The 18,463-nt window shown below is 42.0% G+C and overlaps 1 protein-coding gene across 1 annotated transcript in view; it reads left to right on the top strand.

Annotated features, from left to right (window-relative positions):
* WDR75 (WD repeat domain 75) overlaps positions 1-18,463 on the top strand; it is a 120,738-nt gene that overhangs the window by 48,456 nt on the left and 53,819 nt on the right. Inside the window, exons 6-7 of the mRNA XM_073558124.1 lie at positions 5,082-5,152; positions 17,472-17,588. Of these exons, the coding sequence (XP_073414225.1) occupies positions 5,082-5,152; positions 17,472-17,588 (188 nt within the window). The remainder of the gene's footprint in view (positions 1-5,081; positions 5,153-17,471; positions 17,589-18,463) is intronic.

Below are 18,463 nucleotides of genomic sequence, written 5' to 3'. Positions count from 1 at the left end.
GAGGTTCGTAGTCAAAAACAGGACATAGGACAAAAAAATCTACCATTATCAATTCAACGTACTGCCCTTTAGGATTTTGTCAGCTTCGCAGCTAATTACAAAGCTCATGGCAGAAGTGTTAGCATTCATAAGAAAGCAAGATATTGGTATTGTCCCCTGCATAGATGATTTCTTAATAATGGCCCCGTCTGTTTCTCAACTCTAAAGACATCTGCAGTTTCTAGAGTCCTTACGATGGCTAATTAATCGAGAAAAATAAGAGCGAAGTCCTTCCACCAGAAAAACCTTCCCGGGAATTCTGTTAGCTTCCCAGAAGCAGACCTAATTTTTACCAAAAATTAAACAAACACAGTTAAGGTTAAAGATCTATACCCTGAAGAACTGGAAGATGATCTCCATAAGATTTGCTATGTCAGTCCTAGTGTCCATGTATCAAATGCCGGGCACACTCAGGGATTTTTGGTACAAAATAATCAGAATTTTAATATATACAGTAGCCACAAGTTACATATATGTTGCAGTATCCACTGCAAGACACGGAGATCTATCACGACCAAAACGTTTGTAACTAGTGGCTACTGTATGTATTAAAACTGTGATTTTTTTTTTTTTTTGCACCAAAAATCCCTGAGTGTGCCCGGTATTTGATACATATGGTTTGGGAACCTACTGTGTGGCACCTCCCTGTTTGGCTGTGCTAACATTTACTCCTAGTCCTAGGGTCCATGACAGCCTGCATTCAAGCTGTTCCATGGGCTCAGGCTAAACAAGAATCTTGTAGAATTATATTCTTTCCTGCTGGGAAAGATCACAGGGTTTTCTCACGGACAAAATCCGCCTCCTATGCTGAGTAAAGGCATCCTTGAATTGGTTGCTACGTATGGAAAATGTAGCAAAAGAACCATCATGGGTTCAGCATCGCTGACACCAGTATGAATGGACGCCAGCAAGAGAGGTTGGGGAGTTGTAGTCTTCCATGTGGCATTCCAAGGAAATTTACCACAAGAGATTGCCAGTCAGTCCTCAAGCTTCTTGGAGTTAAAGGCGGTAGAAGAGACCCTCAAGTCAGCAACATCTCTCCTTCAGAGGACTTCAGAGGACCCCTGTCAGGGTGTACTCGGGAAGCACAAGATACGGGAAACTGCATGAGATTTCAGCAAGAATTTTCACCTGGGCAGAATATCACCTTCTGGCGTTGTCAGCTCTTCACTTAAGAGGCAGAAGGGATACACATCATGGGGAATGGAGCTTGAATACAGAAATATTCAACAGAAAAATGGGGTCATCCAGAAGTGGATCTATTTGAAATTTGCCAGAACGCAAAAGTTAAAACCATTTTTCTCTGGATCCCAGAGACTCTTCAGCCATGGTAGATGCATTTGCCCACTGGTCGAAGGTCATTCTCTATTATGCATTCCCTCCAATTCCATTATTGCTGAGAACACTGCAGAAGATCAGAGCAGAACGTGTCAGGACTATCCTCATAACGCCAATGTGGCCAAAAAGAGGATGGTTTGGGGCGCTAAACAGCCTAAAGATAGGTCCCCTGGTTCTTTTTCCATTCCACGACATGTTACATCAGGGTTCAACCAATCATCTGCCCCCCGGCCCCCTGAGGACCTAAGTCTAGCTGCTTGGCTTCAGGAGCCTTCAATTTGAGAGCCAGATTCCTCTCGGAAGGGGTGATCCAGACTCTCCAGAAAAGCAGAAAGCAGGTAACTAATTCAAGTTATGCTAAGATCTGGAAGACCTTCAGGTTATGGTGCGGGTCCCATCCATTAGACCCCTTCCATCCAAACATGGCTAAAATAATGAATGTATTGCAGGAAGGCTTGTCAGAAGGATTAAGACTAAGTACCCTCAAGGTCCAGGTATCTGCTTTTGAGCTTTTACATAGATATCCATTTGTGCTCTGCCAGATTTTTAAAAAGATTTGACAGTCGCCTCTCTAATAAATCCTTAAACATCAAATAGAATCCCACCTTGGGATCATTCAGATCATTGTACTTAAGGGTCTTACTATGTGTTTGTTTGAACCAATGTCTACAATGCATATAGATAAACTGTCATGGAAAGCAGGATTTCTAGTCTCCATAACAGCTAGGAGAGAGAGAGATCACTTGGATCTCACCCAATCAGGGAACCTTATCTGAAGATACTTGATGATAGGATAGTACACCAGCTGGATCCTTCATATACAGTGGGGAAAAAAAGTATTTAGTCAGTCAGCAATAGTGCAAGTTCCACCACTTAAAAAGATGAGAGGCGTCTGTAATTTACATCATAGGTAGACCTCAACTATGGGAGACAAACTGAGAAAAAAAATCCAGAAAATCACATTGTCTGTTTTTTTTTCATTTTATTTGCATATTATGGTGGAAAATAAGTATTTGGTCAGAAACAAGCAATCAAGATTTCTGGCTCTCACAGACCTGTAACTTCTTCTTTAAGAGTCTCCTCTTTCCTCCACTCATTACCTGTAGTAATGGCACCTGTTTAAACTTGTTATCAGTATAAAAAGACACCTGTGCACACCCTCAAACAGTCTGACTCCACTATGGTGAAGACCAAAGAGCTGTCAAAGGACACCAGAAACAAAATTGTAGCCCTGCACCAGGCTGGGAAGACTGAATCTGCAATAGCCAACCAGCTTGGAGTGAAGAAATCAACTGTGGGAGCAATAATTAGAAAATGGAAGACATACAAGACCACTGATAATCTCCCTCGATCTGGTGCTCCACGCAAAATCCCACCCCGTGGGGTCAGAATGATCACAAGAACGGTGAGCAAAAATCCCAGAACCACGCGGGGGGACCTAGTGAATGAACTGCAGAGAGCTGGCACCAATGTAACAAGGCCTACCATAAGTAACACACTACGCCACCATGGACTCAGATCCTGCAGTGCCAGACGTGTCCCATTGCTTAAGCCTGTACATGTCTGGGCCTGTCTGAAGTTTGCTAGAGAGCATTTGGATGATCCAGAGGAGTTTTGGGAGAATGTCCTATGGTCTGATGAAACCAAACTGGAACTGTTTGGTAGAAACACAACTTGTCGTGTTTGGAAGAAAAAGAATACTGAGTTGCATCCATCAAACACCATACCTACTGTAAAGCATGGTGGTGGAAACATCATGCTTTGGGGCTGTTTCTCTGCAAAGGGGCCAGGACGACTGATCTGGGTACATGAAAGAATGAATGGGGCCATGTATCGTGAGATTTTGAGTGCAAACCTCCTTCCATCAGCAAGGGCATTGAAGATGAAACGTGGCTGGGTCTTTCAACATGACAATGATCCAAAGCACACCGCCAGGGCAATGAAGGAGTGGCTTCGTAAGAAGCATTTCAAGGTCCTGGAGTGGCCTAGCCAGTCTCCAGATCTCTACCCTATAGAAAACCTTTGGAGGGAGTTGAAAGTCCGTGTTGCCAAGCGAAAAGCCAAAAACATCACTGCTCTAGAGGAGATCTGCATGGAGGAATGAGCCAACATACCAACAACAGTGTGTGGCAACCTTGTGAAGACTTACAGAAAACGTTTGACCTCTGTCATTGCCAACAAAGGATATATCACAAAGTATTGAGATGAAATTTTGTTTCTGACCAAATACTTATTTTCCACCATAATATGCAAATAAAATGAAAAAAAAACAGACAATGTGATTTTCTGGATTTTTTTTTCTCAGTTTGTCTCCCATAGTTGAGGTCTACCTATGATGTAAATTACAGACGCCTCTCATCTTTTTAAGTGGTGGAACTTGCACTATTGCTGACTGACTAAATACTTTTTTTCCCCACTGTATTTACCTAAAGTCACAAAGGATTTTCATAGGTCTCAGCAGATAATCCTCCCTTCCTTTTATGAAGATCCAACTAATGGCAGGGAAGAAGAAATCCATGCTCTTGATGTCAGGAGGATTCTTTTATTTTACTTACAACAAACTGACCTCTGGAGAAAAGATCAAAACCTCTTTGTACGATATAAGGTTCAGCAATAGCACAAAAAGTGGACTTGAAAATCCTTACAAAATTCAAAAATACAGCAAAAAAGGCAGAGATGCTTTCTTGCCAAGGCCTCCAAACAAATGCACTATCAGGATGCAGTGGACCCATATAGTTAAGATGGTGGCAACACAGGTGCAGAAATACATATGAGACAGCCGCTCACATCCGACCAATCCATGGAGGGGGTGGCTGCTTGGTACTGTATATAAATGCACAATGAAAACTTGTATGTGGTGCTGTTCACACTATGGCAATGCACAGCATCCAGGTTAACAGCCTAGTAGTGACGCCCTTCTATTAGATCAGGCGGGCTGCCCAGCGCTATCAAGATGCATGCCATGTGGACAGACACCACAGTTTACAAGCCCAAATGGGCCCAACTGCACACTGAATAAAAAAGTGCCAAAAAAACACATTAAAAATGTGAGGTATTAGTTGATATTTTGGCCAAAATACGTAAGCTCGTAATCCTCGTCACGGATCCCCACGTTTACGAGTCCGTAACACTAAACAGCAATAGCACAAAAAGAGGACTTGAAAATCCTCCAAAAATTCAAAAATACAGCAAAAAAGGCAGAGATGCTTACCTGCCCAGGCCTCCAAACAAATGCACTATCAGGATGCAGTGGACCCATATAGTTAAGGTGGCGGCAACACAGGTGCAACCTAATTCTAAGACCCTCCACGACAGCATGGGTAGTTTCCCGCTCTTTTTGTTAACTATGATAAATTCTCGGTGTTAATAAATATTTAAAGCATTCACAGTGGTCTGGTCCTTTAGAAAAACACTGAGGATAGAAGGTGGTGGTGGGGGTCTATTTAACCTCTTGAGTTTCCTGTCCCTAATTAGGATAGGGAGGCAACCTCCCATGGTGCTGTCGTGGAGGGTCTTAGAAACTGAATTACCAGTAAGTCCTATTTTATTTTTTAAATGTTAAAAATTGCAGAAGGATAATGGGCCAATGCAAATGTTTGGGCCCTGCATGGTTAGTACCTAATGGCACTCCCTTTTGCAAGTATAGCTTCTAAACACTTCTTGCAGCCAGCCATTATACATGTTCTGTTTCTTTTTTATTTTAGGGGGAGTATATTGTTACAGTAAAAGGATTATTCCTCTTCGTCTATTATTTCAAAAACAAAAAGATATTCAGGTAAGATTAATTATTTTGTCACTATATATATATTTTTTTTTTATAATTGGGATGAAATCAAATGTGATCACACTCCTTGGGTGTGATTGATGTCTCTCCCAGTGTCCCTGTCTTGTCAGATAGAAGAAAGACCGGCACACTGTTCTTTAAAAGAGTCTCTGTGGTGTGGTTTTTTTTTTTTTTTTCAAGCTCGCTGACTGTTGAATTTCCAGGCCCAGGTAGGTGTTTTTGTCCGTTCCTGTAAAAGTGCAGTTTAGCACAAATGAAGAGCGCTGGTCCAATCTTGTCTTTCTCCTCTGCAAGACCATGATGTTGCTTTTCTTTAGGTTGATGGGTAGTACTGATGTGGAGCTGAATTTCTCCAAGATTTTCAGTTTGTCTTGGGGGGGGGGAAGCCATCTCTGTCTTGGTGGTAGAATCCAGCGTCGGACTGGAACACCTTGGGCCCACCAGAGAAAATCATTCTTGGGGCCCACTATGTAGCTGCATAGAGAAATACCAGACCACCAATTATGCGGTAAAACACGCTAATATCCGGGTATAATATAAGGTTGTACATGTCTTAATTATGTAGCAGGAGTTGGGGTAGCCCCCTCATAGAATATAAAGCAGCCCCCTCACATAGTATAATGCAGCCATCTCATAGAATATAATGCAGCCATCTCATAGAATATAATACTGCCCCCCTCATAGGGTATAATGCACCCCCTCATAGGGTATAATGCACCCCCTCATAGGGTATAATGCACCCCCTCATAGGGTATAATGCACCCCCTCATAGGGTATAATACTGCCCCCCTCATAGGGTATAATGCTGCCCCCCTCATAGGATATAATGCTGCCCCCCTCATAGGGAATAATGCTGCCCTCCTCATAGGGTATAATGCTGCCCTCCTCATAGGGTATAATGCTGCCCTCCTCATAGGGTATAATGCTGCCCTCCTCATAGGGTATAATGCTGCCCTCCTCATAGGGTATAATGCTGCCCCCTCATAGGGTATAATGCTGCCCTCCTCATAGGGTATAATACTGCCCCCCTCATAGGGTATAATGCTGCCCCCTCATAGGGTATAATGCTGCCCCCCTCATAGGGTATAATACTGCCCCCCTCATAGGGTATAACGCTGCCCCATCATAGGGTATAATGCTATATAGATATATAGATATAGAGTTAGATAGATATAGATAGAAAGATAGATGTAGAAATAGATAGATATAGAGATAGATAGTAGATAATGGATAGAAAGTAGATAATGGATAGATATAGATAGAAAGATTCATAGAGATAGATATAAAGATAGGTAGATAGATAGGTAGATAGATATAGAGATAGATAGAAAATAGATAATGGATAGATAGATATAGAGATAGATAGCTATAGATAGAAAGATATAGAGATAGATAATAGATAGAGATATACAGATATAATAATAATAATAATAATAATAATAATAATAATAATAATAATAATAATAATAATAATATAGACATATATAGATAGATAGAGATAAATATATATAGATAGATGGCTATAAATAAAAATAGATATAGAGATATATATATAGAGATAGATAGATATAGAGATAATAGATATAGAGATAGATAGATATAGAGATAGATATAGAGACAGATAGATATAGAGATAGATATAGAGATAATAGCTAGATATAGAGATATGTATAGAGATAGATATAGAGTTAGAAAGATAGATAGAGATGGCTAGATAGATAGATGGATAGATAGATATAGATAATAGAGTTAATAGATAGATATAATAGATATAGAGATAGATGGATAGATCAATAGATAGATAGATAGATAAAGAGAGAGATGGAGATAGAGATAGATAATGAGATATAGAGATATAGAGATATAGTGTTAGATAGAAAGATATAGATATAGAGATAGATAGATATGGATATAGAGATAACAGATATAGAGATAGATAGATATAGAGATAATATATAGATAGATATAGAGAGAAACAGTTATAGATATAGCGATAGATATAGAGATAGATATAGAGATAATAGATAGATATAGAGATAGATAGATATAGATATAAAGATAGATAGAGACAGAGAGAGCGGTAGATAGAGAGAGATAGATACAGAGATCGATAAATAGATAGAGAGATAGATATAGATATAGATAATAGATAGAGATAGATAGATAAATATAGATAATAAATATAGAGATAACAGATAGATATAGAGATAGAGTAAGATAGACAGATATAGAGATAGGTAGATAATAGAGATAGCTAGATAGATATAGATAGATATAGAGATAGAAAGATAGATATAGAGATAGATGTAGAGATAGAAAGATAGATATAGAGATAGAGCGATAGATATATATAATAGATAGAGATAGATAGATATAGAGATAGATAGATATAGAGATAGAGATAAATAGATATAGAGAGAGATATAGAGAGAAATAGATATAGAGATAATAGATATATATATATAGATAGATATAGATATAGAGAGAGATAGATACAGAGAAAAGATATAGAGATAAATAGATAGAGAAAGATAGATATATAGATATAGAGATAGAAAGATAGATAGATAGATATACAGAGAGATAGATATAGAGATAGATAGAGATATATAGATAGATAGCTATAGAGATAGATATAGAGAGAAATAGATATAGAGATAGAGATATAGATATAGAGATAGAGCGAGAGATATAGATATAGAGATAGATAGATACAGAGAAAAGATATACAGATAGATAACGGATAGATAAATAGATAGGTATAGAGATAGATAGATATAGATATTAGATAGAGATATATATAGATAGATATAGATGGTAGCTAGATAGATAATATAGAGATAATAGATATAGAGATAGAGTAAGATAGATAGACATAATAGATAGATATAGAGATATAGATAGAAAGATATAGAGATAGATATAGAGATAGATGTAGAGATAGAAAGATAGATATAAAGATAGAGATAGATAATAGATAGATAGATATAGATAATAGAGAGAGAGAGAGATATATAGAGATAGATAGAGAGAGACAGAGAGAGCGAGAGAGATATAAAAAAAAAACAAACCACAATACTCACCTCTCCTCCTCGCTCCCACGCTGATCCCGGCTTCAGTGTTGGGAGCTGCCCCCTCTGCCAGACACACAGCGGGTGCGCGATGTAGTGACGTCATCGCGCACTGGCTGTGAGCCAGGAGCAGAGAGGACTGAGGGCGGCGCCGGCCCTGATTTACAGCTGTAGTCTGCAGAGCAGCTTACTGGGCTGGGGGCGGGGCCTCTGGGGGTGGAGACCTGAAATGATATTCACTGCTTCCTGACACCCGCTGCTGCTCCGCTGGCAGGGGCCCCCATAGCAGCTGCATGGTGTGCGACACACCACTGGCTGGGGGCCCCTGGAGCAGCGGGGGCCCTAGGCAACTGCTGGCCCTGTATGCCAGCAGGTGCCAGAGCCCACCAGATGCCAGGGCCCACCGGAGAATCCACCGGTTCTCCGGTGGGCCAGTCCGACGCTGGTAGAATCAGTTGGTCATCTGCATAAACCAGAAATCACCTGGGCGTCAAGAAGTGTGAAACTTGGTGCCAAGGGGGATTCAAGAGCATTGCCCAGCTCATTGATGTAGATGTTGAAGAGTGTTGGACTAAAACTGCAGCCCTTTGTGACTCTGCTGGAAATAAGCCATTCTTTTCCCGTTCACCCTAACGTTGCAGCTTTTCTCGGTGTAAAAGCTATTGATGACATATGTTGTTCCTCCTATTCCGCTCTCCAGCAGTTTCAGAAACCATCCCGGGTGCCGTACTGAGTAGAAGGCCTTATTAAAGTCCTCAAAACAATCGTATATCTTCACATGCTTTGTGTAGTGGGCTCTGAAAAAGGCAGTGTAGGGTGTAGATGTGGTTGGTGGCTTGGCATGAACCCTGCTTGGCTTTTGCCAAGGACGTTATGCTCGATGAGAAAACTGAGGATCATCCTGTTCAGGATATAGTTAGTTTTCCCAGATTGCTGCTGACACACGTGTGTCTGTAGTTGGCAGTATCGTACCTGCCCCAGTCTTGTGAATGGGTGTGATGAGGCCTTGGTTCCAGGTATGAGGGAAGCGTCCTGAGCGTTGGCTAATCTTAAACCGTCTTGCCATTGCAGTCTGTAGTTTGGTGGGCTGTATTCGAGCTTTTCTGGTGACATTCCGTCCAGGCTACTGGATTTTCTTCAGCTTATAGAAGAGATTCTCTCTGTAACTTCCAACTATATGATTGGTGTATCCAGAGGTTTTGGGAAATGTTTGACTTATTCTTCCATTGCTTTTAGTTTTGCAATTACCGTATTTTTCGGATTATAAGACGCAATTTCCCCCAAAAATTTTTTTGGGGAAAATGGGGGTGCGTCTTATAGTCGGAACATACTTACAAACACTGGCGGCAGGAGGAGTCTGGCAATTCTGCGGCGGTCCCTGTCCGACGCTGATAACAATCCCTTCCCAGGCTGGTGCGGCAGGTTCGGCTGTGGTGGGGGGGGCTCCGCTGGAATTTTGTGAAAGCCCAGAGGCCCTGCGTATCCATTGCTGGGATGCGGTGGCCTCCGGGAAAATGGCCGTCGGGGGAGGCGCATGCTCATACTGAGATCTCGATGCCGAGATGTCAATCTGCTGCGATGTGGTGGCGTCCTGGAAAATGGCCGCTGGGCCGGCACATGCTCAGACTGAGATCTCGTTGCCGAGATCTAAATCTGTGCATGTGCTGCCCCCGGCGTCCATTCACCCGGAGGCTACCTCATCGCAGCAATGGATATGCGGGGCCTCCAGGTTTTCACAAGATGCTGGCGGAGCCCCGAGCACCTCCGCCGAACCTGCCGCTCCAGCCTGGGATGAGATTTCCCGGGGGCCACCGCATCCGCCTGGGATGGGAGTCATATCGTTGGACCACCGAACTCCCCCAGTGACACCCATCTGCACCAGCGCTGCTGATTTCCCCCCCCCCCTTTTCCCCTTGGGTAAGCTGAATGCGGATTGTAGGTTGGACCCCCATTTGACACACAATTTTTTTTCCCCATTTTCCTTCTGACAATTTGGGGTGGTGCGTCTTATAGTCCGAAAAATATGGTATGTTTTTCCTGTTTTGGCTTTGTCCTTCCTTCGGGATAACTTTTATAGAGGTCTCTGAAGTACTGGAGCCAGATGTTGCCGTTTTGGATATTGTTTTTCTTGCTTATTGTGCCCATGTGGTTCCCAGAAAGAGTTGTCTTGTAGGGCAGGGTTTCCCAACTCCAGTCATCAAGGCACACCAACAGATCATGTTTTCAGGATTTTCTTAGTATTGCTCAGGTGATAATTGCTTCACCTGTGCAATACAAAGGAAATCCTGAAAACATGATCTGTTGGTGGGCCTTGAGGACTGGAGTTGGGGAACCCTGTTGTAGGGAGTCTTGGAGTTGGTTAAGTTTGCTGGAGATGTAACTGCTTCTTCCTCCTGAGGATGGTTTTGTATTGCCTTTGTATGGTGTCATAGGCACCCTAGACCCGGGTGGTTTGGTTCTCTGTTTTTTTTTGTTTGAGGCTATTCTCGGGGTCTTCCGAATGACTTTACATTCTCTGTTAAAACCAAACGTAGATCTGTTTTTCATTTCGCCTCTCATAGCTAACTTTTTTAACCCCTTAACCCTGGGAGCTTTTTTTCAGTTTTGCGTTTTCATTTTTTGCTCCTTTTCAGAGCCGTAACTCTTTTACTTTTCCATCAATATGACCATGTGCGGGTTTATTTTTTGCGGGACGAGTTGTACTTTTGAACAACACCATTGATTTTACCATGTCGTTTACTAGAAAACGGGAAAAAAAATTCTGACGTTTTTAAAAAAAAAAAAAAAAGCCCCATTTTCCGAGACCCGTAGTGTCTTCATTTTTCTTGATCTCGGGTTAGGTGAGGGCTTATTTTTTTGCGCGCTGCCGCCGAGCTGACGTTTTTAATGATATCATTTTGGTGCAGATACAATCTTTTCATTGCCCGTTATTGCATTTTAATGCAATGTCGTGGTGACCAAAAAATGTAATTCTGATGTTTTGACTTTTTTTCTCGCTACGCCGTTTAGCGATCAGGTTAATCCTTTTTTTATTGATCGGGCGATACCAAATATGTGTTCAATTTTTTAAAATTTTATTTTGAAAGGGGGGTGATTTGAACATTTTTTAAATATTTTTTTTAAAACTTTTATTTTTTTACTTTTGTCATGCTTTATTAGTCTCCATGTGTGACTAGAAGCTGCCATAACCCGATCGGCTCTGCTACATATAGGCGATGATCAGATCACCTCTATGTAGTAAAATTACTCACTTGCCTATGAGCACCCACCACTGGGTGGCGCTCACAGCAAGCTGGCAATGACAACCATAGAGGTCTCCAGGAGACATCCGGTTGTCATGCCAACACATTGGTGACCCGCGATCACTTGACGTGGGTCACCGGTGGGTGGATTTCCGGCTCGATTGCCGGACAGCTGACATGTCCAGGGAAAGATGTGGGCTCACCGCCGGAGCCCACATCAAAGGGAAGGGAGTTCGACATCGGCGTAAATGTACGCCCGATGTCAGAAAGAGATTAAGGTCTGACAATTAGGCCAGGGTGTAGAATATACAGTATGAGTGAGGTCTTTTGTAGCTTGAGTCTCTCTTGGTGCAGGCATTGAGTAAATGAAGTCCTAAACTTGTATGTAATTACGTTCAGGAGCTTTTTGACACTTTTGACTGTACGGTCATAGCTGTCCTAAATGTTTCAGATCGCCAAAAAGATAACACAAGTAAACACACAATGCAGTTTTTAAACCAAACCTATAGGGCCCTGTGTGAAAGTGATTGCAGCCTAAACCTAATAAATGATTGGGCCACCCTTAGGCCTGTTTCACATTTCCGTTGTCGGCGGTCAGCTGAAATCCACGAAAGGTAAAAAACAACGGACCCGTCTCCGTACGGATGTCAGCGGACCGCTTTTCAGTATGGATCCGCGGAAGATTCAAAGTGCCGAAATTTAAAGCCACCGCGGAGAGAGAGATTTTGCCGCTTCCAGGACGGTATTTGAGGGTTAAAATGTTTCCTGGAGCACAGCCTCTGGGCATGCGCACAAAAAAAAAAATCGGCCCGTCAACCGAAAAAAAAGTTGCAGGGTCCGTCTGGTCCGCCCGGGAACCGCTAACATTTTCACAGATCCGTCAAACGGATCCAACGGACGACCGTAGGTCAGCATCCGCCACTAATGCAAGTCTATGGGGGGAAAAAAGCGGATCCGCCAAAAAAGGGGCAGATCTATTTTTTTCAGAAACTGGCGGATTTTGACTGACGTCAAAAAACGGAAATGTGAAAAAGACCTAATAGCAACAAGAACTGCAATCAAGCATTTGTAGCAACTGGCAGTGAGTCTTTTACAACGCTCCTGGAGGAATTTTGGCCCATTCATCTTTGTAGAATTGTTGTAATTCAGCCATATTGGATGGTTTCCATGTGTAAAACCCACCTTTTTAAGATCATGCCACAATATGTCAATCAGATTAACCACTTTCCGACATCAGGCATAATAGTACGCGGATGTTGGACACACTCCGTTTGATGTGGCCTCCGGCGGTGAGCCCACATCTTTCCCGGCACATATCAGCTGTTTTGAACAGCTGACGTGCCCGCAACAGCCTCGTGTATAATCGCTATTAACTCGTTAAATGCCACTGTCAAGCGCTGACAGAGGCATTTAACATGCAGTTCCGGCAATCGTGCCGCATATCCGCCCATCGGTGACCCGATCGATGGTCACCGGTGGGATGGCATGACAACCAGAGGTCTCCTGGAGACCTCTATAGTTGTCACTTCCGGCTTGCTGTGAGCGCCGCCCAGTGGTCGGCCCTCATAGCAAGTGAGTAATTCAGCTACATACAGGCAAACTGATCATCGCCGGTGTGGAACAGAGCCGATCGGGTTATGGCAGCTTGTAGTCTCCCATGGAGACTATTGAAGCATGCCAAAAGTGTAAAAAAAAAAAATAAATAAAAAAATAAAAAAAAATTTAAGTATAGAAGTTCAAATCACACCCCCTTTCGCCCCATTCAAAATAAAAAGTAGCAAAAAAAATCAAACATACACATATTTGATATCGCCGCATTCAGAATCGCCCGATCTATCAATAAAAAAAAGGGTTAACCTGATCGCTAAATGGCGTAGCGATAAAAAAAAGTCAAAACATCAGAATTATGTTTTTTTGGTTGCAGCGACATTGCATTAAAATAAGATCGTATTAAAAACATTGTATCCTCACCAAAATGGTATCAATAAAAACGTCAGCTCGGCATGCATAAAGTTAGCCATCACGAAATATGGAACAAAGTTTGGAAATTTTTTTTCACTACTTGGATAAAAAAGAACCTAGACTTGTTTTGGTGACTATGAACTCTTAATGACCTGGATAATCATAATGGCAGGTCAGTTTTAGCATTTAGTGAACCTAGTAAAGAAGCAAAACAAAAAAACAACTGCGGAATTCCACTTTTTTTTGCAATTTCACGGCACTTGGATTTTTTTTCCCCGTTCTCCAGTACACGACGTGGTAAAACCAATAGTGTCGTTCAAAAGTACAACTCTCCCCGCAAAACAACAAGCCCACACATACTATATTGATGGATAAATAAAAAAGTTATGGCTCTGGGAAGAAGGGGAGCAAAAAACTAAAATGCGAAACCAAAAATACATCCAGTCATGATGAGGTTAAGGTCAGGACTTTGACTAGGCCACTCAAGTCTTAATTTTGTTTTTCTTAAGCCATTCATAGTTGGCTGGTTTGTTTTGGATCATTGTCCTGCTGCGTAACCCAAGTGTACTTCAGACTGAGGTCACAAACAGATCCCAGGACATTATCATTTTAGGATTTTTTAGTAGACAGCAGAATTCATGGTTTCATTTACCACAGCAAGTCTTCCAGGTCCTGAAGCAGAAAAACAGCCCCAGAGAATCACATTACTTCCTCCACCACCATATTTTACTGTTGGTATGATGATCTTTTTCTGAAATGCTGAGTTAATTCTACACCAGATGTAATGGGACATACACCTTCAAAAAAGTTCAACTTTTGTCTAGTCAGGCCACAAAAATAAAGAGCTTCATTTAAAAACTGCATTTTACTTACGCTTTGTCTAATATTTAAATTGTTTGGTGATCTGAAATGTTTAAGCGTTACAATCATGCAAAATAATAAAATATCAGGAAGGTGGCAAATGCTTTCATACCACTGTATATTTATATTATAGATGTAGTGTGTTTGTATATTATACGTGTAGTGTGTGTATGCATGTATATTATACGTGCATGTATGTTATACTTTTGTGTCTGTGTGCGCATGTACAGTACAGACCAAAAGTTTGGACACACCTTCTCATTCAGAGAGTTTTCTTTATTTCCATGACTCTGAAAATTGTAGATTCACTCTGAAGGCATCAAAACTATGAATTAACACATGTGAAATTATATAATTGACAAAGTGTGAAACAACTGAAAATATGTCTTATATTCTAGGTTCTTCAAAGTAGCCACCTTTTCCTTTGATTACTGCTTTGCGCACTCTTGGCATTCTCTTGATGAGCTTCAAGAGGTTGTCACCGGAAATGGTTTTCACGTCATAGGTGTGCCCTGTCAGGTTTAATAAGTGGGATTTCTTGCCTTATAAATGGGGTTGGGACCATCACTTGTGTTATGCAGAAGTCTTGTGGATACACAGTCCTACAGAATATAAAAAACACAAGCCGCGGAGACACCATCACATGTTTCTCAACGCAAGCAATGACTAGCCAGGTCTTTCCCCGGGAAGGAACAACCACGGGAAGGGCAGTCTCCAATGAAGGAAACCACCTATGCCAAAACATGGTATCCATCCACAGACAGCTGTTTCGGGGTATTGCCCCTCATCAGTGTGGAGTAGGAAACTGGCTAGTAGGAGCAATGCCTAGTAAAAGACTCTGAAAAATGAGGATGAATGAACTCATGGAGATCAACATCCAACACTGCGGAGACACCATCACATGTTTCTCAACGCAGTGATTCTAGAGCAATGCCCCCATCCCTTATGGGAAATATGCAAAAACATACAAAACACAAGCCGCGGAGACACCATCACATGTTTCTCAACGCAAGCAATGACTAGCCAGGTCTCCCCGGGAAGGAACAACCACGGGAAGGGCATTGCTCCTACTAGCCAGTTTCCTACTCCACACTGATGAGGGCCAATACCCGAATCAGCTGTCTGTGGATGGATACCATGTTTTGGCATAGGTGGTTTCCTTCATTGGAGACTGCCCTTCCCGTGGTTGTTCCTTCCCGGGGAAAGACCTGGCTAGTCATTGCTTGCGTTGAGAAACATGTGATGGTGTCTCTGCGTCTTGTGTTTTGAATATTTTACATGTTTCCCATAAGGGATGGGGGCATTGCTCTAGAATCACTGCGTTGAGAAACATGTGATGGTGTCTCCGCAGTGTTGGATGTTGATCTCCATGAGTTCATTCATCCTCATTTTTCACAGTCCTACGGAATAAACTGTTAGCTGCTTTTTTCTTGTCATAATACAAATTCTAAGTAAAGAAAAATGAGTGGCCATCATTACTTTAAGAAATGAAGGTCAGTCAGTCCGAAAAATTGGGAAAACTTTGAAAGTGTCCCCAAGTGCAGTCGCAAAAACCATCAAGCTCTACAAAGAAACTGGCTCACATGAGGACCGCCCCAGGAAAGGAAGACCAAGAGTCACCTCTGCTACGGAGGATAAGTTCATCCGAGTCACCAGCCTCAGAAATCTCAGGTTAACAGCAGCTCAGATTAGAGATCAGGTCAATGCCACACAAAGTTCTAGCAGCAGACACATCTCTACAACAACTGTTAAGAGGAGACTTTGTGCAGCAGGCCTTCTTGGTAAAATAGCTGCTAGGAAAACAATGCTAAGGAAAGGCAACAAGCGGAAGAGACTTGTTTGGGCTAAAGAACACAAGGAGTGGACATTAGACCAGTGGAAATCTGTGCTTTGGTCTGATAAGTCCAAATTTGAGATCTTTGGTTCCAACCAACCGTGTCTTTGTGCGATGCAGAAAAGGTGAACGGATGGACTCTACACGCCTGGTTCCCACTGTGAAGCATGGAGGAGGAGGTGTGATGGTGTGGGGGTGCTTTGCTGGTGACACTGGTGGGGATTTATTCAAAATTGAAGGCATACTGAACCAGCATGGCTACCACAGCATCTTGCAGCGGCATGCTATTCCATCTGGTTTGTGTTTAGCTGGACCATCATTTATTTTTCAATAGGACAATTACCCCAAACACACCTCCAGGCTGTGTAAGGGCTATTTGACCAAGAAGGAGAGTGATGGGGTGCTACGCCAGATGACCTGGCCTCCAGAGTCACCAGACCTCAACCCAATCGAGATGGTTTGGGGTGAGCTGGACCACAGAGTGAAGGCAAAAGGGCCAACAAGTGCTAAGCATCTCTGGGAACTCCTTCAAGTTTGTCGGAAGACCATTTCCGGTGACTACCTCTTGAAGCTCATCAAGAGAATTCCAATAGTGTGCAAAGCAGTAATTAAAGCAAAAGGTGGCTACTTTGAAGAACCTAGAATATAAGACGTATTTTCAGTTGTTTCACACTTTTTTGTTAATTGTATAATTCCACATGTGTTAATTCATAGTTTTGATGCCTTCAGAGTGAATCTACAATTTTCATAGTCATGAAAATAAAGAAAACTCTTTGAATGAGAAGGTGTGTCCAAACTTTTGGTCTGTGCTGTATGTTATGTGTCGTGCGTGTCTGTGTGCGCATGTATGTTGTGTTGTGCGTGTCTGTGTGCGCATGTATGTTATACGTGTGGGGTGTGTCTGTTGTCTGTGCATGGTTGTTATACGTATATTATATGTGTAGGGTCACGCTTTTTTATAGATGCTTGGAACACTAAACCACAGGGCTTTTTATATCACACACGGAATAGTGTGTATTTCCACTTGGTGTACAGTACTGAAGTAAAGCCATAAACATAAAACCCCTAGCCTTGTCCAGGCCATAAGCAATATTGACCCTGACTACTCACATATGGCTGGGCTAGCCTCAGTGATACTTGTAGTTTGGTACACAGGCTGCACTGTCTCCTCACATAGATACTGGCTTGTCTCTCCAACTCCAGCTGACTGACCAGTGAACACATTGTGTGCTTCTAGTCATAGCTATCCAGGTAGGATTATAGAAGTATATTAAAATATATGTTCTTTATGATAATGTTTCTATTTGTACGCATGATAAAATATTGTAACTTTTTTTCAGGTTCCCACTAAGTGCTACAAGCAAAAAGGGGGCAAATAATACATTTACTGTGGTTACCTGTCATCCTTTTGACGATTGCATTGCTACAGGACATAAAGATGGACGAATTAGATTATGGTAAATACAGAATATTTGGGACTTTTGCACATATGCTTGTTTTCAGAAGATCTTTAATAAAAATAATTTGAATAAGTAAAATATTTTTGTTGCTGACTGCTTTAACCATCCAGTCCCAACTCACTAACAGGAAAGCGGCCACCAGCTCAAGGCAGTGTTTTTTTTGCTTTTTAAATGCAATATAGAGTTACTCTGCCGGTAAATGGAATAAGTATCCTGCCTATCTTAATGAAGCACGGATACAGGGAGAAAGTAACTTCTATCCTGCCTGTATCCGCACACGTCCCGTCACCAGTGCAGGGGGCGCTACTGTTGGCCAGCCTGCTCTGCAGCGTGTGTGCACAGCACAAGATGTCCCTGTGATTACAGCCACGCTCACATCCCCAGAACTTGTCGTACCACTGTGGAGATCAATCTGTGGCCGAGCTTCACAGGAGGACTAAAATGGCCGAGTGGCTATCCGTAATAGAATGGCGTGTACGGTGACTCCGCTGTGCTGCCCCTCCCCCACAGAGACTTTATCTGACTAGTGAGTATTGTGGGCTCTAATCTCCCAGCACTTCCTAATCCGCGTGTGTGTATACAGTTGAAACCAGAAGTTTACATGCATGTGTCTTTTTATATAGTATGTTTTTCTCAACATCTGACATGCAATCAGAATAATCCTTTCCAGTTTTAGGTCAATAATGACTACCATAATTATTAATACTTGCTGAATGCCAGAATAATGAGAGAATGTTTTAAGGCATTTTTATTACTTACTGCAAAGTCAAAAGTTTCCATCCATTTCATTAGTATTTGGAACCATTGCCCTTAAACTGACTGACTTGGGTCAAACGTTTGTGATATCCTTCCACAAGCTTCTCACAATAGTT

The sequence above is a fragment of the Dendrobates tinctorius genome, unplaced genomic scaffold (genome assembly GCF_039654945.1).
Source record: "Dendrobates tinctorius isolate UK_male_01 unplaced genomic scaffold, ASM3965494v1 ptg000254l, whole genome shotgun sequence".
NCBI lineage: Eukaryota > Metazoa > Chordata > Amphibia > Anura > Dendrobatidae > Dendrobates > Dendrobates tinctorius.
Note: the sequence above shows the minus strand (reverse complement) of the source record. Positions and strands in the feature narration are given on the sequence as shown.